Source organism: Seriola dumerili, unplaced genomic scaffold (assembly GCF_002260705.1).
Source record: "Seriola dumerili isolate Sdu_G_001 unplaced genomic scaffold, Sdu_1.0 BDQW01000330.1, whole genome shotgun sequence".
NCBI classification, from domain to species: Eukaryota; Metazoa; Chordata; class Actinopteri; order Carangiformes; family Carangidae; genus Seriola; species Seriola dumerili.
The window spans coordinates 711,860-737,210 of record NW_019174585.1 but is presented as its reverse complement, the minus strand read 5'-3'; the positions used below and the strand labels follow the sequence as shown (position 1 = coordinate 737,210).

At 37.8% G+C, this 25,351-nt stretch overlaps 2 protein-coding genes across 2 annotated transcripts; one reads left to right on the top strand and one right to left on the bottom strand.

Moving 5' to 3' along the window:
* Positions 1-10,934: 10,934 nt before the first annotated feature.
* On the bottom strand, positions 10,935-16,541 carry LOC111232315 (dehydrogenase/reductase SDR family member 11-like). The gene is made up of 7 exons (XM_022759771.1): positions 16,268-16,541; positions 14,246-14,455; positions 13,479-13,573; positions 12,717-12,846; positions 11,445-11,537; positions 11,265-11,330; positions 10,935-11,137 (listed from the first exon to the last, which is right to left on the bottom strand). The coding sequence occupies exons 1-7, from the start codon at positions 16,397-16,399 to the stop codon at positions 11,096-11,098; spliced, it is 768 nt and encodes a 255-aa protein (XP_022615492.1). The 5' UTR covers positions 16,400-16,541; the 3' UTR covers positions 10,935-11,095.
* Positions 16,542-18,583: 2,042 nt separating this feature from the next.
* Positions 18,584-24,022, top strand: LOC111232281 (carbonic anhydrase 4-like). The gene is made up of 8 exons (XM_022759721.1): positions 18,584-18,605; positions 18,822-18,866; positions 18,962-19,126; positions 19,933-20,078; positions 20,233-20,325; positions 21,238-21,304; positions 21,571-21,734; positions 23,840-24,022. The coding sequence occupies exons 1-8, from the start codon at positions 18,584-18,586 to the stop codon at positions 24,020-24,022; spliced, it is 885 nt and encodes a 294-aa protein (XP_022615442.1).
* Positions 24,023-25,351: the final 1,329 nt, after the last annotated feature.

Below are 25,351 nucleotides of genomic sequence, written 5' to 3'. Positions count from 1 at the left end.
CCTGGAACTATCATCAGCAAGAGTCAATGATGCAGTCCTAATTTGGACAATGATATTTACAACTGATACAACTGATATTTAACTTCTATCAAGATGGGAATGCTCTGTCTGTGCAGGCATTACATCCTGTCCATTGGTGGAGGGAAGAGGAAACCATAATTGGAGCAATTTGACAGGGAATTCATATTTGATCAATGTTAGACTAGACATTAGATACAGCTAGTTTGTCACATTTTAGCATGGCAAAACCCATTAAAAACAAATTATATTTTATAACACAACCAAAACAGATTCTGAGGGTAAAACTCAACTTGATTAACAGGACTGTTAGATAGCCCGTGTCAGGATACCTGGATGCCAAGCCGTCAGCTGATGCCTCCATTATTTTAATGAGTTTTGTGTGAATCCGACAATCAGTTCAGTAGGCTATCAGCCACGGTCTCGTGGGCCTTTCAGTCAGTCAGTGTGGTTTGCGTGCGACAGCACCAACCTTTCTCCACATTCCACAATGAAAGAGTTTTGTCCCTGCTTTGTGATTAAGGTCATCACCAATTCAGTGCCTGTTTTGTGGCATTTGAAAGATGTCCAATCTCCTGGGTTGGCACAATCACCCCATGCCTGTTACCATGGAAAGCTGGGGCAAGCTAGAACCTCCTCCATGCGCGTTCCCAAAGTAAATCTCCACTTTCTGGGGGGTGAGAGCCAAGGGGGTTGGGAGGTAACTTGCGGTCATCTGTCTCTGCAGTGAAAGTTGCTGGAGGTTCATGCGCTACACACCCACAAATTAACCCTCTCCTCTCCCTCTGTGGCTTTTAACATGCTGGTTCATGGGCTTACATTTCCTCTCAGTGCGCACTGGCGCTCTGTGTAATAGATGAAGATACACTACCCACGCTGGACATCTAAAGAGGTTAATTCGGCTGACTCCTCCCAGCGTTGCCATTTATCGTATAATAATCGCACCACTTGAGCTTCGCCTTAAAAGTGGGAGGGCTGCTCGAGAGCGCCGGAAAACCTCGAGGAGCTGTCTCCGTTACGCGTGGTGCTGAAAGTGCCACTCGCCGCATCATGTGGTCGGTCTTCTTCATCTTTCTGTCTTATCTGGACAGAAACTTCGTCAAGGGAGACTTCCTGAGCCGCGATTTGGACGCAGAGAAGGAGAGCAAAGAGATGTTCTCCATGCTCAACGGCACCTTTTGCGCAAAAATGTCAACCGTGGGGGAGAATTTCCTCTACCAGGTGTCAGACGGAGCCGAGGTGGTGCGCTCCGTCGTCAGCCCCTCCGGCAAGCTCGTGAACTGCTCTGTTATTGTGAACCAGATGCAGGTGAAGTCCTTCATGCACGAGTGCAGGTTGGGGCTGAAAGAGCAGAGAGCCGCGCGGCAGCTCGAGACGCGTTTTGCGCGCATGAATGAAGCCAAACTGATGTGCCGGGAGTTTAAACAGAGGTCCGGGCGCAGCGACAGGGTGGAGACGGATGACAGTGATGACTCTGCGCTGCAGAACAAGGTTTTAAAAAGATCCAAGAGAGGGTTTACTTATCCTGGGACCCTGTGGTGTGGAGCCGGTAACATGGCTGACAACTATGACCAGCTGGGTAGGTTATATGACTTTTATATGACAAACACTTTTAAGTAATTTTATTAAGTTCATTCTGTTTGTGTGTGTTATGTGACTGTGTTCTTAGTAACTGTGACTTCCTCTTTGCAGGAAACTTTGCAGAGACGGACAGTTGCTGCCGTACTCATGACCACTGTCCTCATGTCATCCACGCCTTCTCCTCAAATTATGGCCACACTAATTTCAAGTGGCACTCCATCTGTCATTGTGACTGCGACAATACGTGAGTAAAACATAGACATATGTGTGTGTATATATACTGTACAGCTGGACTATGTTGTATTACTTCTGTGTTTAGGGTACGTTTCGGTAAATGCTGAGGCGAACAGGCAGCTGCATCCAGTATTACACGTTTTTAATGATGTGTACTGGGATGCTAATGGTATGAACCAAGCCCGTTTGAAGAGTATGACAGCAAATGAAAACATCATGATACACATTCATAAAAGAATCAGAACTATATAGAAGGTAATAAAAATGAGATATTTTGCATCACCCTTTAAAAAAGGCTCAGATTAATGAACACATAAAAAGTTAATGCAGATTGAACTTTTCAAAATGTTAAATTTAGTTCTATCGTTTAATAAACAGCTCATTAGTCGGACTGTTATTCTGTCCAGATGTGTAGCAACATGAATTGGTAACAATTCATAGACTCTAGATCTTTCTTTTTTAAATAAACTCAGTGAAGCTGTTTACTGCTGAAGTTGCAGCTATAGGCCTATTCCAGGATGTATGGCTATTTAGTCAAAGTCAAACACAACAAATATGCCTCTGTCAATTTTTGGAGTTACTCTGCTTTCATAGGTTAAACTGTATCAACATCTTTTGCATTTGAATGATTTTGTGAAACAAGACTGAATTTTTGTTCTGTCACACTCTGCAGGCTGAAAGACTGTCTGAGGAAAGTCAATGACACATCTTCCAGGGTTGTTGGTCAGGCATTCTTCAATGTTATCGGCGTGCCTTGTTTTGAGTTTGCCTATGAAGAACAGTGTGCGGAGCGGCACTGGTATGGCCTGTAAGTATGAGCGAACTCTGGAGTTTAACTTATAAGTAGCTTTGCAGCATACTGAGCTGTATTTCTGTCTGAAATCACCACCTCCCCTTTGTTCTCACTCTCCTAGGTGTAAACGATATGAGAAGTTCCCCGTCGCTGTGCTGAAAGAGGCAGTTCCGTATGACTTTGGTGGTATTGACGTCATCGATGTGCTGACGTTGGCTCCTCCCAAGAGGGAAGATTCCAAGAAAAGTGAGGAAGAAGAGAAACCGGAGACTACGACTCAGTCTACCATGTCAGGCCCTGAAGAGCCTTCACTCACAAACGTCGTCACCGCTGCCGAGGACTTCATCAAGGTCCTCGCCACTGTCTCCACCTCTCAAAGCTCCACCGCCGACTCTGAAAAAGACGAGACGCAAAGCTCAGAGAAGAAGAAGAGGAAGAACACTGGAAAGAAGAAGAAAACAACCAAGAAGCAAAAAGGAAAAGGAAAGGGGAGGAAGAGAAAGCTGAAAGCAGAGGCAGGTGTTAAAGCAGAGGAAGGAGCTGCAGTTTCTCCCTCTGGCAGCAAAGCAGGGGAAGTCATCGCCCTGAGTAACTTCATCAGTCAGTCGCACAAACATGAAGAGTCAAGTAGAAACACAAACAGAGTCGGTGACAATGAATATGAGCTCGGAGGGAAAGAAGAACCCTCCAATGAAGTCATGAAAGATGAACCAGCGATGGATAAGGAAACTGTTTCCATTACGTCATCCACGATAGTCCAGAAGAAGCCAGCAGAGTCGCACACTGATGCCTTGACAGAAAAAAATTCTGCATCATCAAACACAACTTCTGTTCCACATAAAGCAAAATCCAGAGGGCTAAGAAAGGGGAGGAGAAAGAAGATCAAGAATGTTCCTCTTCCACCTTCTGAGGCGCTTGTAACCAACACAGCAGACAACAACGTCTCTGTCCCCAGCATCAATACCATAACCTCAACAGATCAACCTGAGCAACAAAGCCTTGGGAGAATCTTTGACGAGCGACCTGTCGTCAGCACAGCCAGTAGTCCCATTGTAATCCCCAAAGTCAAAAGGAACAGGTCAAAGGAGAGAGGAGACAGAGAGGGGAGGAAAAAAAGGAAGAAAGTCAGCTGGGCCGCTCCCATTGTGTCTGTAGCCCACGAAAATTCCTCTGTGGACAATCTGAAAATGATCCCTCTCACCGGGGCTCCCACCGTAACACAGGTCCCCACCACAGAACAGCAGGTTTCACACAGGCCGGACATTTATGGCGGGAAAACAGTCACCCGCATTACAGCTCTGAACTCTTCCTTTAGTGTATTGAAAAAGCTAAGGTCAAAAGAGAGACGACTGAGAAGGAGGAAAACAGCTTTGCCCCCTTCAGGTGAAAATCCATTTTATCACAACAGCTCTGAAAATGTGCTCACTATTCTCACAACTCCAGATGCTAGTGCACTGAACAGCCCTGCAACGACTGCTGCGGTCAGCTGGCCTACGGAAAAACTAGAAACTCACAGTGAATGGAGGCTTTTTACAACAGCCGCAACTAATATCAGTACAAAACGACAAAGGCAGACAATCAGACAGCAGAGAAAACCAAGAAAGAAAGCCGTGCCTGTTGCCCTCAGCGACCAAGTTCCTATCCCTGAACAAACTGAACATACACCAATGACATTTACAACCGCGTCATCCAAAGTCACCACTCCTGAAGGGCTCAGTCTGCAGAGATCTGAAAAGCCCAGCATGACCACCTCAGTTACTCCCACCATGAGCCCAATTCAGTTATCTATTGAAAGAGCAAACGCACAATTCACCAGGAAGAAGAGGAGGAAAGCAGCACTGTCTATCAGACACCAATGAGCCATGCAGCGCAAGCATAGCAGCATAGGCTTAAAAATAAAAAAAAAGGCAACTTAGCTGGCTAGGCTAGCTTCTGTTGATCAGATAAACTTGCTTCATGATGACTTAAAGACAGTACATTAAAATATTTACAGTATAATGTTCTTTGGTTCAGCATTTAAATCACAGAAAATGACAGAAATCACATTTGATTGTTATATGAGAATCATGTTTTGTAATACTTTGTTCTGCATGTCTATAATAAAATTTATGAATGATTATAGATGCATCTCACAGTGCTTCCGTTTATATCTAGTGAGAAACTAAATAAATAACATTCTTATATTTCAAAAGAGAAATTTTACATCATGGGAAATATGCTTTTTTTCTTTTCTTACCAAGACTTAGAAAGTTGATGCTACTTTCTTATCTGTATGCTTAACATGAAGCTAGCACACAAACTGCAACATATTGTTTTTCACTCTTTGGGTTCTGCATAAATTAAACAAACTAGATCTGATGTTTTAATGAATGAGCTTTAGAAACACTTTTAGGCAATGTTACCTTTGGACAGAGTCAGGCTAGATGTTACCCTGAGTTTCCAGTCTTTAAGCTGAGTTAATTAAGATAACCAACTGCTAGCGTTAGCTTCGTATTTAGCATAGAGGCATGAGTTGGTAACAATTGAATCATCTAACTTTGGGAAAGAAAGTATGATAGCGTTTTCCTTTAATCAGCTTTGTAGATATCTGAAATGATATATATTCAGATAAGATATGACAGCTCGCTAGGATAGATAGAATATCATCAAAATCATTTTGTGCGGACATGCCCTTGTTATCTCAGCTGGAAATATTTAATTAACATTTGAAATCTAAAACTCAGAGGCTTAACACATAACCTGCTTAACCTGATTTAAATTTTTTGTGAACATTTCTTTGCATACTGTGCACAGAAACCATGCCAAGAAAATGCTGCAAGTTTATGTACTGTGTTCTTTTGTTCTAGTGGACTGAGGACTTTGGTCTTATAGCTGCCACCCTGTTGTGAGGTTTAAGGCGGGTCACATTCTCCACACAGATTAGGTGCTCTGCTTGCACATTATACTTTCACCTCTCACCAATGAGGGTTGTAACACCCAGTGCAGAGGCTGAAATCCTCCAGGGTCAGCTGACTCTCACATGCTTGCTTAAGAAGAATTTATCTGGATGAGTTTGAAAGAATGAGATGTCCAAATTAGACACATATAAAATGCATTTTTAAGGAAAGTTTTTCAGATATAGTGCACAATGTCAGATTACATCGTAAATCTTGCAAACAGTGGGAATGACGAAACAGCACAGACTTTCATGCTTAAGTTCTCAGAGTTTTTGGAAGACACCCAAGCATTCAAAGGAGCCTGGCATTCAGACACAATCATTAGTGGCAGAAGTGACTAACATAGTGGATGTGTGATGAAGCCATTTCTCACAGTGAGGGAGGAGAAAGTGAGGAATTTTCCATTTCACTTGCAAGTTTATGACTTTTGAGAATGTATTGGTTTCATGTTTATGTACAATATATATTTAAATTTTGATAGACAAAATCTACACTATGCACCAACGCTTACACAACTTTGGCTTACATAAGAAATGAAACAATGAAAAAAATGTCTCCATGTTGGTAGCTTTAGTATGTCAAAATCAGATTTATTCAAGAATAAAAAAATGATTAACACTTACTGTATAAAGATTAACACATGGGCTAATAGTTGCTAGTAGGTGGAGAACTTACAAATTTCCACAGCAATTTCATGTCCACTCAAAGTCTCATTAAAAGTCTAATTATAAGATTTTCATTTTCATGGCTGAGAGCAGTGACTGCTTTGTTGTGACATCACAAAGTAACGGAAGTCCTGAAGGCTGGTTTTAAGGCTCAGCTTCTGAATAAAGGCTGTGTGCATTTCTCTATGGACTGAGCGCTTTGATACTTTCACAGTATTAATATAGAACCTAGACCTGCTTTATAATCAAGACATGGAAATCTCACTTTATACAATATAGGACCTTTAAAACATTTATTTATGTGCAGTGCAGACTTTCACGAGGTAATTTACCTTGAGTGTAACTGGGGTGAAGATCAGTCAAAGGGCTGAGAGGTGCAGTGGTAGGGTTTTGCTCTGTGGTTGATATAGGAGTAGCTTGATGTCATACTGGGGGTAGCAAGCAGGGTGGTGGACACCTGTGTACATTAAAAACAGAAAAAACATGGTTGGTTAGAAACAGACAAATTTTGATTTTTATTCTTCATCCTCATTTTTTGTACGCTGACCATAAAGTGCATGCATTATCACCAACACAGATAATGAAAATATAACATATGTGGAAACCTTTTTTTCATTCAATTTTAAAATCAGCGAAAATAAAGTTTAAGTACCAATTCCAAAATTCCAAATAAAGGTTCTGCATTCAAAATCCTACTTAAGTGAAAGTACAGAGGTATTATCAGCAAAATGTACTTAAAGCATGAAAAGCACAAGCAAAAAAAATATAAATCAGTAAATATACCAAGTTACTTTATATCAATTAATATTAGTCATAAAAGAAAAAAATGAAATCATACAATCAGCTTTGAATATTTCTCAAACCTAGCTGATAGGTGCAGCCGGTACCTCCTCCCCTGTGAGTTGGTTGGATACCCAATGGGCAGGGGTCATGTTAGGGTTTTAACCCCGGCTCATTACTGCGGCGATGGCTTTGAACATCTGAGAGTGGGTTGACTGTTCTGGTCGGGCAGAGAAACACACAAAGGAATACATTATCTGTGGTATAGAGGAGGACACGATAATGAGAGGACATGGTCTCTGTGCCATCCTATTAGATGAAGAATCCAATAATTCATTATATTCCCCTATATGGAGGAGGATTTATTGATTGAGAGAAACTAACCTGCAGCAGATATATTGGCTCATGTGGCACTGATGGATGAGGAAGTGCTTTTTCTACCTCTTCTAAAAGCCACCCTTGTTTCTGAGATAAGAAGCAAGCTCATCAAATACAGACAATCCTGGTTCTCCAGTTTGACTATATAGGTTATGTAGAACACTGTCTCTATAGCAAGTGAAAGTATGAAAGTGTGAAAGTATGTCACACAAAAACCAGATCTATAAAGTGCACAGTAACAAAAAGACAATAAAATGCATCTGAATATGTATCTAATGTCTGAATATGTGGTTGTTTTGTGTCTCATTATGATGGTTTGCATCTCAATGTAGTTAGTTTACATCTCTTTTTAGTCATTTTGAGTCTTTTTGAGGTCATTTTGCATCTCCTTGTGATTGTTTTGTGTCGATTCAGTTCTCTCATTGACTTTCCAACAAGAAATATTAGCAGTCGCTCCATACAGTAGCTCTGGTTGAGTGACCTGAGCCTTAATCTGTTCAGTAATTAATCTATGATACTAACAAACAAACCTCGTTTTACCTTCTGATTCTGCTAGGGCCACATCTGGCCAGCCCTCTGTCCACACCCCTGAATACAAGATAGCAACTTTGTCTTTCTGAGCTTCTATAGAGCCCAGAAATCATGTTTTATTTGTGGTATGTGACCAAAGCAAACACTAGCCCCATTTCTCTGACACACATTTTCTGTTTGGGAGCAAGGAGCTACAGCCTGGCACAAGAGGTGATTCTTTATAATGTCCAATGTGTGTGGCCAAAAACACTTGTGTTGGACACACAAGTGTTTTGCCAACATTTGGGTATGTATACAAGTATAGGGTCTGTGTCACTAGATGTTCATTAACATCAGAAAGACGGTGGGTGGTGGTTGGTAGCTGGCAGTGGCAGGCCCCAGCTGACCTTGGCTTTCCTCTGGACTGGAAACAGAGCAGGAACTTCCCCGGCAGCTCTCTACAGGCAGAGACACAGAAGGAGATTGAAGTAGGTCTCACTTTCAGCAGAGCCTCCTCTATGTTCTGTTATTCACTAAAACAGCAGCTGGTGATTTTAAAGAAACAGTAGTTAAACATATATACATACTGCCTATACAACCTATTCAGTGTTTATATTAATTATAGAATTATTGTCTTCATGCTGCAGCAGCTATATGAAGCTGTCTTTAGGCACAGCAGCAGGCTACTAAACTAATGTTGTCACAGTGCTAACATGCAGTGGTGGAAGAAGTATTCAGGCCCTTTTCTTAAGTAACAGTGCAGAAGTAATATCAGGAAGATGTACTTATAATATCAAAGTACTTGTTCTGCAGTAAAAAGTCTCCTCCCCTATGACTGATACATTATTATATGTGAGAGTAATAGGTTGTTAATACTGATGTATTAGTTGTTGCTAGTCGGGATGGAGCTAGTTTAAATGACTTTATATTTGACGGTTTAGTTCTGTGGTTCCCAAACTAGGGGATAAATCTTGTCAATCTTGTGGTCATGAGATGATTAACAGAGGAGGAAAGAAGAAAAAACAAAGTTCACACAAATATATATTCATTTTTATGTTTATGTATTTTCTTCCTAAACTAGTTAATTAAAACATATACATTGATTCATTAGTATTGACAACCTAGTAAGGTAATAATACACTTTAACTGAAGTATGAATTTTAATCTAGGAGTTTTACTTTTATTCTTTCACTATTGTTTTGGTACTTTTATTTAACTAAAGGATCTGAATACTTCTTCCACTGCTGTCTGCTATTCTGGAGGTATTTAACATTATGCTTGTTGTGACCTCTAGTGGAGAATGTCTGAAGAGCTGTTGGTCAAATTTTGTTGCTCAGTGGAGATCTATACTCCTGAATGCATCTGTGTTGAGCACTTGTACTTTTAGTTCTTCAAATACATTTTCAAAACTGTACCTACATACTTTTACTTAGATAAGATTTTCGATACAGGACTCTTACTTCTAATGGAGTATTTTACAGTGTGATATTAATACTTTTACTTTGGTAAAACATCTGAATACTTCCTCTACCAGTGCCTGTATGTCTGTGGAAAGTACTGGCCATGAGCCAAATGAATTTGATTTTGTTTGATCATACTAAAGGTGAGTTGTACCACAGCTAAAATCCGACTCAATCCAGCATCAATTTAGTGTGCTTTTGTTTTCATTTTACTTTTCATAGCAAATAAAGGAGATTATGAATTTGATGCATAGAGAACAATTCTCATGGTGAAATTCACCAGAGCTATTCCAGTGATGTGTAGTGGATATTTTAGGACAGTTTCACATGCTTTCACCATGGTTATAATATTGTGACTCGAGTTTCACTAAATCACTTCATCTAATTTACTCTCATTTGATAGTAAACTGCACACACTTCTAACTCTTCTTCTAAGCTGTCCAAAATAACAACATTTCCATTACATTCAGGACTGGAAACTCTGACCTCTCTCTTCTTGTGAGTATCATGGGACCTCTTCAGCATCACCCCCCTTCTTCCACATTATTGTAGGCCATGTCATGCAGGGTCACAATCTCTCATATCTTCTGGGTCTCCTGGAAAGCTGTGTAGAAGGTGTAGAGTAGACATTTCTCACTGGCATCTGTTACACTATACACTAAAAGGATGACAGCTTACAAATGAAAACCACATGTATCTGTGAATCTTGGCAACTTCCTTGTACAAGCTGAACCTCCATTTGTTATTTTAGGTACAGTCAAAAGATTTGAATGATTTTAGGTCAGATTTACAGTAGTTCCTTTTTGCGACAATTAGAGCCATGCAGGAAAGAAAACTGTAAAAAGGCTGATGGTGAAAACAGGAGAAATTCTGCTGCACAGTGTAAAATATACCGCACCACACCAAAACGAATTATGAAGTACTTGAAATACCTGAGAGCACTGCCCCATACACACCTCCAGTATTCTAAGGTAATATGCAGTAATGTGTTATCAACCATTAAAATGGACAAAGTCTTGTAGAAACAGTTTGTCAACCTGACAAACTACAGTACTAATGCAAAAAAATAATGAAAGTGATAAAAACCAGAAGAAAACACCCAACCTTATGCCAGCTAGTGAGGTCTCTTATCTATGGTCTACTGACCACAGACCATACCGCTCTGTATATAGTGATATGTGACTGTACACTGTCAGTGGAATCTGACAAACATTTAAACAGGTCAGAAAATGCAGCAGAAAAAACAGCAGCTCTGATGCTGGTGTGTATTTTAACAGCTTTAGATTCAGACTTATTAGAAACATTGTCCTAACACAATAATTGAGTTATTTTAGTCTGGATCAACAACTCACACATTTTTTGTCTGATATTTTAATATTAAATATTTATATATTATATTATATTTCAATATATATATTTTACATTATTAATATTTGTGTTTTCTTATGTTTATATTGCGTTTATGCTTGTGACTATACATTGTTATTGTCATTGGTGCATCCATGTGTTTTATTTGTTTACTTCCTGGCTACAAATCAAATTTCCTTCTGTGTAAAAAATAAAGCTGAAATGGAAGAAATTGAATCTTCAATTCAGACATTTTATTCTTTAAGTGTTAATTACAGCATGAACTTTGAAACCAGTTATTCCATGAGCAGATAAAGTAATTTGTTTCACAAATGTCATACAAAAGTCAGATGAAGAATTTGCTGGTACACCAACTCATCACATGGTGCAACACTACACCGCCTGCTCCACAGGTCGCATCTGAATGTCTCCAATCTGAAAGAAAAGATATGTGAAGGTCTCATTATCTTATTATGTACAGTAAAAGAGCAAAGGTCAAAAACGTGTATGATAAGTCACTATAGAAAGCACTAAAATATACACGAGACAGAAAATCACAAACCTGCACATGGGGAGGGGCACTTAGGACGTACGTAACAGCATTTGCAATATCTATTGCTTTCAAAGGCTACAAGAGAAGGGAAAGGTGAAATGATATGGACTGTTATAATGGTTCAGATACTTTTTATGTTCTAGTAATTAGATCAACAGTACTCTGGGAATGTGGGAATAATATTTTTACCTCATATTTGGAGTACGCAGTAGCAGCTTTTTCAGCATTGTATCCGTGGAGCCGCAGAGCGAATTCTGTCTCCACTAAACCAGGAGAAATACACTGCAAAAAGAATGTATTACCAGAAATGAGTAAAGTTTATGAAATGCTTTGCAAATTTATATTCTAAAACGACAAATGTTATTGATGCCATTGCACCCACCAAGGTAAAGGTAGTCTCTAGCAAGAAAAAGGCGCAATAGAGAAATGTTAATCGGTGATGGAGCTGAATGATTTTTGTATTTTTTGCTTTGATGAATAAAGTATCGGAAAGTGGCCTGTAAGCAGTAGGAAAACTTTATCTAGTATGCCTAAAAACCCTTTCACAACAATTGGTGGAGCAAAAGATGGAGAATTGGTTGCTATATTATATCGTTGTTAATTAATGTCCCTCAAATTTCTGAGGTGAAAATTGTGACTTGGAACTCGAGTGTTGAGTTTGTCTGCGCTATTTGTATTTTTAGAGATCAGGCTCCTACAGTTGTTGAAATGACAGAATGGCTAATGTGATTCAGGTTAGCCCAATAGTCAATAGTAGTCGTTGCCCTCAAGTTACAGAGCCATAGATTATCACTTCGAGGAACTTGTTTGTCTAGGGCTTGATCCCCATCTGACATACCAGTCATATGTCAATGAAAATGTGCTTGAATATAGTTTCTTGAAAAGAGTTTCTTTTATCTCTTTCCTCAATGTTGTTCTGTCTTATGTGTAGCTACCTGAAATGCCTTGTTGTTAAAAGGTACTATACAAATAAACTTGCTTTGCCTTATAATATTTAATAAGGGTGTGTGTCCGTATAGTGTTTTTATCTGGCATAAAGTCCTGGCAGGTCGTAGCAGGCTCTGTTGTGATAGTTTCTATCACAGATATAATAAAGCTCCGGATAGACAGAGGTCTTTCCTTGGTTACCAGGGTGACAAGTCCAACTCCATCTGACTGGTTGCCTGAAAAATTAGCAACAGTGACAAAGCCAGCACCTTTTCTGAAAAGTTCAGACATTTTCAAATGTGGCCAAGCACCCTGTTCTTACAAGTGGGAACAAGTGAAAAAAAGACCCTGACAACAAAACACTATATGGACACACATCCTAATGATGTTAATGGTGCTCATGGAGCTGGAAAAGGTTTGTGGTAGACTTGAGGCTCAGATTGGTTCTAGATCTGAATTGTTTAATGAAGCACAATGCAGAGGACTGGATGTGAAGACTAAAAAGATTTTTTTTTTTTTTTTTTAAATACTTACTGTGGCTCTGATGTGGGTGTTGGCCTCACGCAGCTCCTGTCTCAGGCCCTCGGTCAGGGCTGTCACAGAGTACTTGGTGGCGGAGTAGAAATGTGTAAAGGCACTCTGAACGACACGATGTCCGCTCATGCTGCAACAGAGGAAGATGTGTGATTTGTAGGAAACCAGGTCAGCACCAGCGTTTAACGACAGTGCTTGTACTGATATGATCTCTGTCCCTAGTACTTGTGAAGTTTGACAAATCCCTGAAAGTTTTATTCTCAGTTGTTTTGTTTTTTTTTCAAGTGATGCAAGAAAATCTGTGTGACACAAAACTGTCTTGGGTCTAAGGCTAAAACAGTTCCTGAATTAAACACAAAGTTTATTTTCAGACATTTTCCTACTTTTTTGAGATTTTTCGTTTTACAGATTTGTTTTCACATATTCTATTTATTCTTTTTAGACATTGTAATAATATTTTTGATATTTTAGTGGTATTATATTGGGCATAATTTAGTGATTTTACTAATTTTACTAATAATCTGTACATATTTGATCATTTTAATAATATTTTGGGTTGTTTGTTAACTGCAGAGATGCACTGTTTTGGATTTGAAGTAATATTGGGGTATTTTAATGATATTTTTCACATATTTTATTCATAGTACTCAGCTGTACTGAGTAGTGTTGCCAATGGACCACCGTAGTACGATTTTTTGTAAACTAATTGTTGGGTTGAAATATTAAATCAACAGAGCTTTACAAGCACTACCATCATCGTACCTGTTAATGTTTATGATGTGCCCATCGTCAACATTTCTTTCTCTCATTGACTGATATGCTTCACGGGTGCATATAGACAATGCAAGGACGTTGACCTGCAAAACACCAAGAAGAAAAAGTCAAAAGTTAATAAAAAGTCTTGCATTAATAACTTTAAGATAAAGGCTTCTAGACATAATGTCCCTTTCTACACAGAAATATAATAATCCATACAACCTTCACATGTGATCATCATTTCCTGTGCACAAGGAAACTAGTTTTAAAATCTATAAATGAGTCAGCCTGAAGGTGTAGGACATTTAACTATTTATTTGTTGATAACTGGCCCAGTATTACTCTTTAAAAATGTATTGTCCAACTTGCTGCAAGTTTTTATTAGTGTGATTTGTTTTATGTGGAGGTTGATGTATCTGATCAACTGAAGCTTTCCTGACCTAACATACTGTCATGTTTGACTCGCCATAGTAGGAAAAGCATAGTTGTTATTAATAACATTAACAATAGCTCTGAAGCGTTCCTGTGATATCACATTCAAAAGAACGTGAGGTCTCCATGACCTTCAACTTTGACCTTTGCCCAAAAAATTTAAATCAGTTCATTTTTGAGTCCAAGAGAATGTTTGGCCAAATCTAAAGAAATCCCCACAAGGCGGTCTCGAGATACCACATTCAAGAGGCCAAAAACAGCTTTTGTTTTACTGAGATATCACAGGCATGAGAATGTGTCATACGGACGGACATGGGGGCGGAAAAATACTAAGCTCTTACATTCAGCATGTTCTTCCAGCCATTGGTTTTGCCATTTAACAGCGACTCTGGATGAGCCAGGCCAGCATTGTTGATGCACACATCCACACCTCTGTGCTGCGCTTTGATAGCAGAGAACATGGACATGATCTCCTCCTCGTTGCTCAAATCACACTTGAAAGGCACCAACACACCACTGTGGCCTGCGGTTTGACACTCCGCTGCCAGTTTCTGAAATCAAAACCAAAAAGATGTCAGACCATCAGCTTTATAATCACATTTGTGAAGTTGGCATCATTAACAATTACTATATCAATAGTAATGTATTAATCTGGCAATCATTCTCAATTAATCAATCAACTGTTAAGTCTATAAAATGTCAGAAAAATGTCAGAAAATACAAAAAAATTATATCTATCTCTGCAGTCTAAAGATAATCATGTTCTCATCATTTTATATCAATTTATAAAGATAAAAAACAGAGAAAAGCATAACATTTTAATATTTCAGAAGCCGAAAATAGCAATTAATCGATTAACAAAATAGCAGTCAATTACTTTTTCTGATAATCAACAAATTGATTAATTGACTACTTTTAAATAGGTTTAATAAAGGTGTTTTTAGTTGTTCACACAAGCCACCCAAACTCCCATTCAGAGGTTTTAGTTTGACGTGAACAAAAATACTGTAAATGTGTTAATCAAGGAAAAACTTTACACCAGATCTGAAGAAAAGGTGATGGAGTGATGTGACTTTTAGAGTCCTTAATCTGGGAGCTAAACTAATTATTACTTTTTTCCAGATATGTAAAAGGAAATGCAATGTAATGTGTAATATAAACTGTTGATGTTAACTCTGCAGAATTTAATACAAGTTAAATCCCAAGAAACTGCTCCAATGAGGTGGTAAGCCACTCAGGTCTTGGTACAATTCATCTCTTGATGTTTTTAGATAGAAATGGAGAACCTAAACAATGGGCACATTCACTCAATTTTCTGTGTAGAACATCATCCCTGCCTCTTTTCTTTTAAAGGTTAATGTTTTGTTTCATAAAACCTGTATGATGTTATTGGAGGTAGTCTTTGTTTCAGGCAAGGTGGCTCAGCTCTGCTATAAAATACTGCAGTAAACCCTGAACTACAGGTTTCTCAATAGAAAAAATATCTTCGTCACTGTGACAAGTTAACAGCAAAGTCTGACACACAAGAGACGTTATTTTTTATGAGGGTTTGTTTTTACAGGAAACTAAAGTTTAACCAGAGATCATGAGACAAATTCCAAAAAAAAAATAAAAAAAGTATAGGCTACCACTCATCCTGTGTGGCTTACATAAGACTGACACAGCTGAAAATTATTTGTATAACTCAGATCATTTAGAAGTCCATATTTGTTTTGTGCAGCCTCCAAAAAATCTTCAACATGAACTTTAGTTAACTTTTGATCTTGGTTAATTTATAAGCCATTACAAGTCTGCTTTGGAAAAGTTACGTATGCAAGTATGAACAAAAAAGTATCTGAAATTATTATTCTGTAGAGAAAAGTGTCCCATGTGACTGTTATACTTTTATATCATTATTGTCTAAGCATTTTAGTGTTGTGGCTGGTAGAGAATGAGGTGGAGCGGATTTATAAACTATTTTGAAAAGGACTACAACTAATTATTTTCCTTATGGATAATGTTTTGATAATCTTCTTGTTATCGTTGTAAACTTTAAGGAAATAGTGTTTGTTTAGTCCAACCAATAGTCTTCATTTTTAAAACACGATTACAGTTGTTAAAAAAAAAAAGGTAAAGTAGCTGTCTGGAAACAAACAAAGTGTATTTTCATTTATTTAACTCTAAAGCAAATACGCCCTGCAACAGTTAGCTACTTTCACTCAACGTTATCTTACTTTCACTTTTCACTGGTTTCCATTGACAAGGACATTTAGCTCCTAGCTAGCTAAGTTACAGCTGGCGTTACATCGGTTTGTTCTAAAGTTTGATAGCTATTCCTTTATTTCCCCAAAGTGCAGAAATACACTTTTAATTTCACAGCAAACCTGTATTTTCTCGACGTCCCTGGCACAGCCCACCACTTTCATACCGTTCCGGACCAGCTCACTAGATATCGCAGCACCGATCCCGACCGAGGCACCGGTCACCAGAGCCACTCTGCCTCTCCAGCGGTCCATCACAGCCACCGACACACCGGTAACCTGCTTTAAGATACAAAACCACACAGTAACGATGAGAGCGACAAAGAGTTTGGCTGCACAGCGTATTACTCGACGTCCTACAGTCGGGTAGTAATGAACGCTGCACGGTGAAGGCGGTTCAGTTTCTCTAACGTCCAATGAAGTCACTGTGCTGCGTTCAAGACAACAACCAACTGTAAGATTTCACATAAACGCGTACTTCGGGGGAAGAGATCACTAAGCAGGCAAGACGATGAAACAACTATAAGACTTTGAGTAGGTCGAACGAATAAACATTGAAGAGTTCCCGCAAACTATCTCACTTATTGCTGTAATATTTATTTATTTACAGAGACACAAAATGATTACAAACAATGCAATATTTTTATACGTTTGGAGTTTCTTTCTGGTGGTTTTGTGTGTCCCATATTACTTTTTGTTTGTTTAGTTTTATTGTTGTTTGTTTGTTTTGCATGTATTTCTGGTTCTTTCATGTCTATTTTTCATAACTGGTAGTTTTGTGTCTCTTTATGGTAATTTTGTGTTTCTTTTTGGTTGTTTTGTGTTTCTTCATAATCATCTCTTCCATCTCTTTCCAGTAGTCTTTCCAGTCATTTTGACTCTTTTTAAATTTATTTATTTTTGTCTTTTTGGAGTCCTTTTGTGTCTCCTTTTTTTTTCCAGGTCTTTTTTAGTAATTTTGGGTCTCTCTGTAGTTGTTTTAGGTCTCTCAGTAGTCATTATGTATCTCTGTGGTAATTTATGTCTTAAAACCGAGCTCTATGACATTCAAGCAAGAAATATTAAGGCAATGCATAGAGAGGCTCTAGCCTGGGGCCCCTTTGACCTCTTGGACACTGGGTCAGCTGGTACAGTAATCCATCCATGCCTTCATCAGGAGCCACAAAAGTTGCATATACACAGAGCCAGAGTTATGAAGCATCTTGAGTGATGATGATCTGTGCAACATCCATATCACACCACATTATCCAAGACAATCTGGCCTATCAAAAATAGAAAGGTTAAAAATAGACAGTTGGTAAATATCAGCACTAGTGTCAGTTATATATAAAGATATTAAAAAACATTTAAGATTAATGAGGATCCTCTTAATATCACAAATCCAAAAAAAGAAAACACACTGTCCAAACAATATTAACCCTCTCATACTCTAATTCAGCACCCATACTTCTACATTGTTAACCGCTGCTCACAGTCATATTTATATACAGTATATTGCTCAGTGTCCTTGAGTCTGGTGAAGCGCCCTGGAGTCGGGCATTAAACATATCTTTCTCAAAAACTAAAAACTCTTAATAAGCATGCCTGTAGTATGCCCATATCTACTCATTATACTGAACTGTCTCTGTGTTATTTTATTATATTATTGGATCATTAATAATTGTGTTTAATTACTTTAATGTTGTAGTTGGTCGAGTTGGAGATCATTTTTACTATTTTATATACTGTTGGGTAGTTTCATCTATAACAATGCATAGACTTTTATGAAATAATCATATGTTGAGTATGTCAAACCTTAATCTGAGAAGAAACAAGTAACTTTATCTCTGAGTGAAAATTTCAGTGCAGTAGAGTAGAAACATGAAGTTTCATACAATGGAAATACTCAAGTAAAGTAAAAGTGTCTCAAAATGTATGGGTGATCAGTGAACATACTAAGTTACTTTCTACCACTGAGCAATACCAGAAATAGTCATACATGTAGCCTGGCAGTATTAGTCTTAAAAGCAGTAGCAATAGAATTCCATAAAGTAATTGTACATGACAATCGTCTGTCATTAACAAATCATTAAATCCATTTTGCACCTGAATCACTTTACAGTATCTGATCTGGTGGTGATTTTTCTGGTCAAATTGCATCATTTACGCTGTGTGTTTCAAGGTCAACTCTGTGAATAAGGGTCCATTCATTATCTTGACAATATGAGTCGTCAGATATCAGCATTTGCTATGTATCAGTGGTCACAAAAATCAGGGGTCATAAAACTGAAGCCTGTGGTGTGGGCGGGATTGATAGGTGGGCCTACCTGTCTTATAACAGGCTGGTTGAACTCTTTTTCATCTTCTAATCAAACGTTCCGAGCAGACAGACTGGACTCCGACAGATGCAGTAGATTTACAATGCTGCTTGCACGTGTTTTAGTTTTGTTTGCATCATCCATGAAGATTGTCTCAGGTGCAGGTATGTTCTATAAGGAATAAAAAAAATAATTAAAATTCTGCAAAATTAGACAAATTAAAAAAAAAAAAAGAATGTAGCAGTGCACAGGCATTTTTTGGATTTGCAGTGTTTTATTTGGAAATAAGTTCTGAATATAATATTATTCAACTAATGGCAACAGTGTTGTGACAGTGAAGAATTTCTAATTTTCTTTCTCATAATCTGCTGTTGATCTAGGTTGGTGCTACCAGTCCCAAGTTACATGTAATCATACGTGCACAGGTAAAACTCCAGACAAGCCACTGACATTAAGAGTATAAATAAAAGATAATATGCAGTAGTAATGTTACCTGTTTTCCATCCTCTCGCCTTCACAGGTCCAGAAACATGGGAAGTGGTTTCCCAGCACTGCAGCGGCAGATATCAGTCTCCTGTTAATATTGTTACGAGGCGAATGCTACCAGATGAACGTCTCACTTCTTTTCACTTGACTGGCTATCAAGAGACTTTTCATGGTCGCCTCATGAACAATGGTCACACTGGTATGTCTTATGTGATAACTGAAGTTTTAATTGAAATTTGCTAATTTGATAAAAACACAATAAGTCAGTGTGCATCTCCGTGATTTAAATCAGCTGGACTAATATAAACTATATAAAATAGTCATAAGGTGATTATCTAATTTTCTTTTTTTTTATTATTATTATTGATTATATTTTGGCTCTGTTTTAACTTTATTTCCTCTTTCCTAACTGTAGCTTGAGAAATTTTAACAAAGCAATTTGCCCTGCAGGGATCAATAAAGTTTCTGACTCTGATTAAACCACTGGGATAATGGTGTTATATGGTAGGCAGTAAAGTAGATAATTAGCTAAAGAAAAAAGGTTCTGCGGGCGTTTGTTGTCTGGTATGATAAAAATGACCTACTGGGCACAGACCAGGCATCCCAAGGGGTTGGGGGCCCCTGGACTTCACCTGCAAAATGTCACTGAAAGAAAAGAAAACGACTATGATGAGATACAAACCAACCACAAACAAATGCAGAGGACCACAAAAATTACTAAAAATAGATACTAAAAGACCACAAAGAGACACAGAATAACCACAAAGAGATGCAAAATGACCAGGATGAGATGCAAAGTGACTCAAAATAGTCACAGTGTTGTGCGTCTCTTTGAGTTTGGGTGTCTTGCTCCGTTAAAGGATGTGTGGGTGGCTTTTTACATGTCTGTGCCCTGGGGCCGGTTGTCTCATAATACGTCCATGTTTGTAATTGCCAACAGTGGTTTCTCCATGAACCATTTTTTATGATCTCTTTTGCCTGATTTAAATGATTATTTTTTTCTAGTTCAACTGGATTTGCCCTCCAGTATAAGGATCAACGGGGGAAATCTGCCTGCATCATACAAGGGGCTTCAAGTTCACCTGCACTGGGGCAAAGCTGGAGGGCCAGGGTCTGAACACACCATTGACGGAGAACAATTTCCAATGGAGGTATGAAATACAGGGATAGAAGTGTGTTATAATCAGCAATGCGTATGATGAAGCCATTTTGTGTGTACTGTATTAAAACCAATTAAGAATGAATTATTATTGTAGCTAAAAAAAACAATAATAACGTTAACACAATACTTTATGCCACCTACAGATGCATATTGTTCACATAAAAGAAGAATACGACTCTTTAGCCCAGGCTGGAAAAGACCGCACTGGTGTGGCTGTTCTTGGATTTTTCTTTCAGGTGATTATATTTTATTATCTTGTAACAAAAAAAATGTTGATATGAGAAAGATAAAAAGAGAAGAAATATGAACAGTCCAATATGAAAAAAATAAGAATTTGAAGGTATGCACACTGAATCTTTGAAAAGAAACCAAATTACATTTTCTTCTGATTCGATATTTGTTGTTTTGGATTTCTTCTAATGAAAATGTAGTAGGGGCGGGCCATAGTAGGTTCAGTAATTGCAAAGAATGTCATAGATTCTAGATTTATTCCTGAAGACTTTTGGGACAGGGGAGTAGGACGTTACACTTATGAAGGAAAGATGGAGGATTATATCAGTATATCTGTTGGCATGAAGATAGAGCTTTGCTGAATGGAGTTGATTGACTTCTTACTGCATTTTTCCAGAGATGCCATCAACAATGGCACCTATTTTGTCAATATTTAAAAAAAAAACTAATTAATGGCCCAAGAATTGTGCCTTGAGTTACACCAAAGAATAAATAAACAAAGTCATCAGCAGCCATCAGTTAACAAGGAGCTTTTCAATGAGCAGTTATAATGTTGTGATAAGAAAAAATGAATTTTTTTTTTGGAAAAAATATTCTTGTAACCTTTGCAGAAGTCACAGACAGCAATAAAACTTTTACAAGGTTAGTGTTTAAAACCAAATGCAGTATATTCCATTATATTGCCTAAAAAGTATTAAAGGTTTAGGACATAAGTCCTTCAATATACTAAAGTATTGCTCCAACATGTTTCTGTTACCGTCTCTGTCATCAGGAAACACAAAGCATCGATTTACCAGCCAAAACCTCGTGCATATTTCCAGGGACTCAATGAAAAGCCCTTTACCATTTAACCATCTGTTTGAACCAAATCATCTACTTGAAACTCGAAATTTGAACATTTTATTCTCTTATTTCAGGAGTCTGCGTCCGCAAATAAGAAATTTGATCCACTCATAAATGCTCTGAAATACATCCCACAACCAAGTAAGTCATGTCTGCTGATAGAAAAAGAAGATAATGGTGCTTCATTATCTTTAATGTGCCACATTGTCCTAAATGTGCTGCTGATCGTTCTGGTGTTAGGCTAAAGTGCAATTGTTAGGTGATAACACGGTGTCATAAAAAACAATTCTTACATCCCAACAGTAAATCAATTAAAACGATTAAACTGTAACCTTGGACTTATTTGTTGTCTAATACTAGATTTCTTGCTTACTTCATTGTCTTGTTAATGTTTTATAAAAAACCAGCCAACAGCACCGAACTCAAGGGTGTGTCCCTGGACATGTTCATTCTTCCCTACAACAACATGACCAAGTACTTTCGCTATGACGGCTCCCTCACAACACCCAACTGTGCTGAAGCTGTTGTCTGGAGCCTGTTTGAAAATGCTATTCCTCTCAGCAAGAAACAGGTAATTATGTTCAAAATATATTATAGTAGTTTACACTTACTGAAATATTATAAGCCAAACAGGTGGTGGTACCTTACTTTAGCAGTTTGATAAAACAACAATAAAACAACAAAAATAATTAAATAAAATGAAATAAATTTAAATTCATTTAAAAGCAGGGAAAGATGTAGCAAGTTTGGGGACCTGGATTGGAAAAGCATGATAGCCTTTAGTCACCAATCATGCTCTGGGAACATGATCCAGAAGGCCACTATCAGCTGATCTAAGAGCCCAGGCTCTTATGAGTTACTAAATCCTTGACATACATAGGGGCCTGGTTGTGTAAAGTCTTAGAAGTCAACATTCAAATTTTAAAATTGAAACAAAAACTAATAGGATGCCAATGCAGGAAGGCCAGAATGGGTGTTAAACGATCACGTTTTCTTGAAGTACGGATAATTAGCAGCAACATTTTGGACCAATTGAAGGAAATGTACAGAAGCCTGAGTAATACATGTATATTAGGCATTACCAAAAGCTATCTGTGAAAAAATAAAGGCATGCACAACCACCTGTAAATCCTCAGAGGATAGAAAAAGATTTCATCTTTGAAAATAACTTAAATTGGAGGAAGCTGGACTGAACAAAACTTCTTTACTTGGCCATCAAAACAAAGGGCAGAATCCAATACATTACCCAAATTACTTGCAGCTGTTTTGATATCATTTAATAGTGCTCCCGGGTTGCTGGCTATCTGACTGAAAGAAATTAATGTGACGAACCACAGAATTTCTATTTTGTCATCATTAAGTTTGCAGATGTTTTGGGAAATTCAGCAATTTAAATCAGAGAGGCAGTCTGTAAATGTGGTTAGGCTGCTAGGATTAACGGGATGTACAACTGGGTGTCATTGGTGATACTGTAGATTATGTTTACTAATGACATAATAAACTAATAATATGTTTTTACCCCACAAATGCATCTGACAGCTGTACTTCACAATGCACATTCAGATTTTACATTTACAAGTTTCCTTCAGCTGCTCTGAAAGCAAGATAACAGCCCCAAACTGGAAGGTTTTCATGGGGATTTTTATTTCTGAAGCTTTGGAGATTTCTGTTATTGCTGCATTAGCATGTATCAACTCATGTTAATCATGAGGAACAGTTTTTACTTTGAACAACTGATCACATTTTACTGCTGTTACTTTTGGGATTCTTTTACTTAGAGCAACTAAAACTGATATTTTTACAATAAGAATGTATTAAATAACAATGCAAAAGCAATGTTACATTGTGAAAGGGATTGCTTGCAGTGATAACCCTACAAAGAAATTATCTATCTCCCTTTCTGATAAGGCACCATAAATATATACTGTATGTAAATGGTTTATAAGATATAGTTAATGGATTTATAAATGGTCAATGTTTAATTTAATGCGAACAACTTTTGGGTTACCAGACTGGGGAAAGTGTGTGTTTGTACCTTAAAAAAATAGCAGTTTATAAACAGAAAGTGGTCCAGATGTCCTGCAGCAAAGATAAGTGGTCAAACAGTTCATTGGAGAGGTCTAACTAATAAATGGAAGAGCTGAAAAGACTGTAAATCTTGTTTACTTGCAACCGTTTTCAGCAAAAAGCCTTAAAAAAGACTTTACTATTTGGATCTTTGGTTGAAACATGCTACACTGTGTACACCTGCTTTTAACTGTGTGTATTTGCTGTTTTGGGCTGGGTAGTGTAGTGTACATTTTTCTTTTTTCTTTTTTTTTTTTTTTTTTTTTTAAACGTCTTTGCAGAAAACAGCTGCCTCTTGGAAAAAGACACTGATGAGAACTGTGAGACCGAACAAAGGAGTAAAGTTCCAGGCTGCAAAAACCAAAAACATTAGCTTAAAGATGCTAAAATGCTTCATAGGGTTGAGGGAAACTGCAGTTTGGTGATAGAGTTTATTTAAATTTTATACTATATGTTGGAATTTAACGAGTTTCTTGATATAAAAATACTGATTAGAGAAACCTCAATTAATTAATTTGAGTAGCAGCTTGTGTATGTATAGAATTTGCCTCTTTATTACTCTGCCGAGTACATTTTTACCTGTTTGCGGTGATTTCATTTTTGTTACAGCTCGCTGCATTTTCCCAGCTTCAGTTCCCTAATGGACAACAGATGGTCAGAACTTACAGACCACTGCAGCCACTGAATGGGAGGCAGGTGTATTACTCCGGAGGCCACGCTGCTGCGGCTAGCATCGTGCTACTCATTATGTCAGTGCTTGTGTCCAGTGCACTCAGCATGAAAGCTGTTTAATTTACTCAACCCTTATGAAGAAATACTGCTGTCTATGTCCATTGACGGTTGTCAAATACAAGAAATATAATGTACTGTATATTTAAAAGTAAATTATGGATGTGTGAATCTACTGTATGCACTGTGTGCGATGTTATGGCTATAGGTGCAAAGTGTTATAAGCATTTTCTTTCTTTGTTCTATTCGGTGTGTCAAATATGAATTGTATATTTAAGTTGAAGATTTAGCATCTTAACATCACATAATTCTTCTGTTCTGATTCCTACAACAAACTGCAGTGAAGTTCACTGACAATATCAATCAGTCGTTTTTACTGCTTTTGATTCCAAAGTTTCCTTGTTGGATGGCACAGCACAATTTACAGAGTAGGGGACTAATAGCTAATATTGTTGTATCATGTGTTGTAATATGTGATCATATCTGTGATACGGAAATGTTTCCTTCCTGTTCTGCAGACGTTTGAACTCTGAACTGTACTTTCTTCTCACAGATCAGCCACTGGCCAGTAAATCATCTGAATGATGGCACACATGTTCATGCCGTGGTGCTAAAAAAGGTTAAGCCATTGGTACACACTGTTTCACCACAGTAGTTTGTCAAACATTATGTAATCAGTGAATAAACAAAGGATAAGTTCCTGCTTGGTCATTTTTTTTTCCTTTTGAGGGGCCTGTCTGTGTCACTGTGCCCTTCACCTCATAATCTGTTCATAGCTGTTGGATATTTGGGGTTACAAAAAGCAGTTATTTATTGATATTATTTCATATTACAATATTGGCATTAATTTAGGTTATTACACTGAATAACTGAATAAATAATGTAACTATCACAGTTTATTATTACCAAGAACCAGCACTTTAAATTTGAGTCAGATGTATTTTTACTCTTTTTTTTTTTTTTTTTAATACACATTTTACAAACACGCACCCTTCATCCACCCACCCCCACCTCCCTCTTACCAAGAGCAGACATAAAACAGGCCAATTAGTTTTGTTGCTATTCTTTTAGTTTTTGTTGTCACTGGAACTGTCTATTATCATGTGGATCCGAAAAGACTCCCAACGTGGGAAAGCTGATGAATATCCAAGTAAAAAATATTCACCATCATATCTGTAAAACTTTCAGTTTTATTTTGAACATTTTCTCCTCTTGACTATAGACAGCATCACCTCCACTAACCTCCACTAAGTGGCAGCACCAAGCAAGTCTGAGCAGGTTCAGCTATCAGTCGTATACTGTACTTACAGTCTTTTAAAAACTACATGAATATCCTCAGAGTTTTTGTTTCTGTCTCAGACAGTCACAGGAAAGTTTCATCTCTTATTGTGA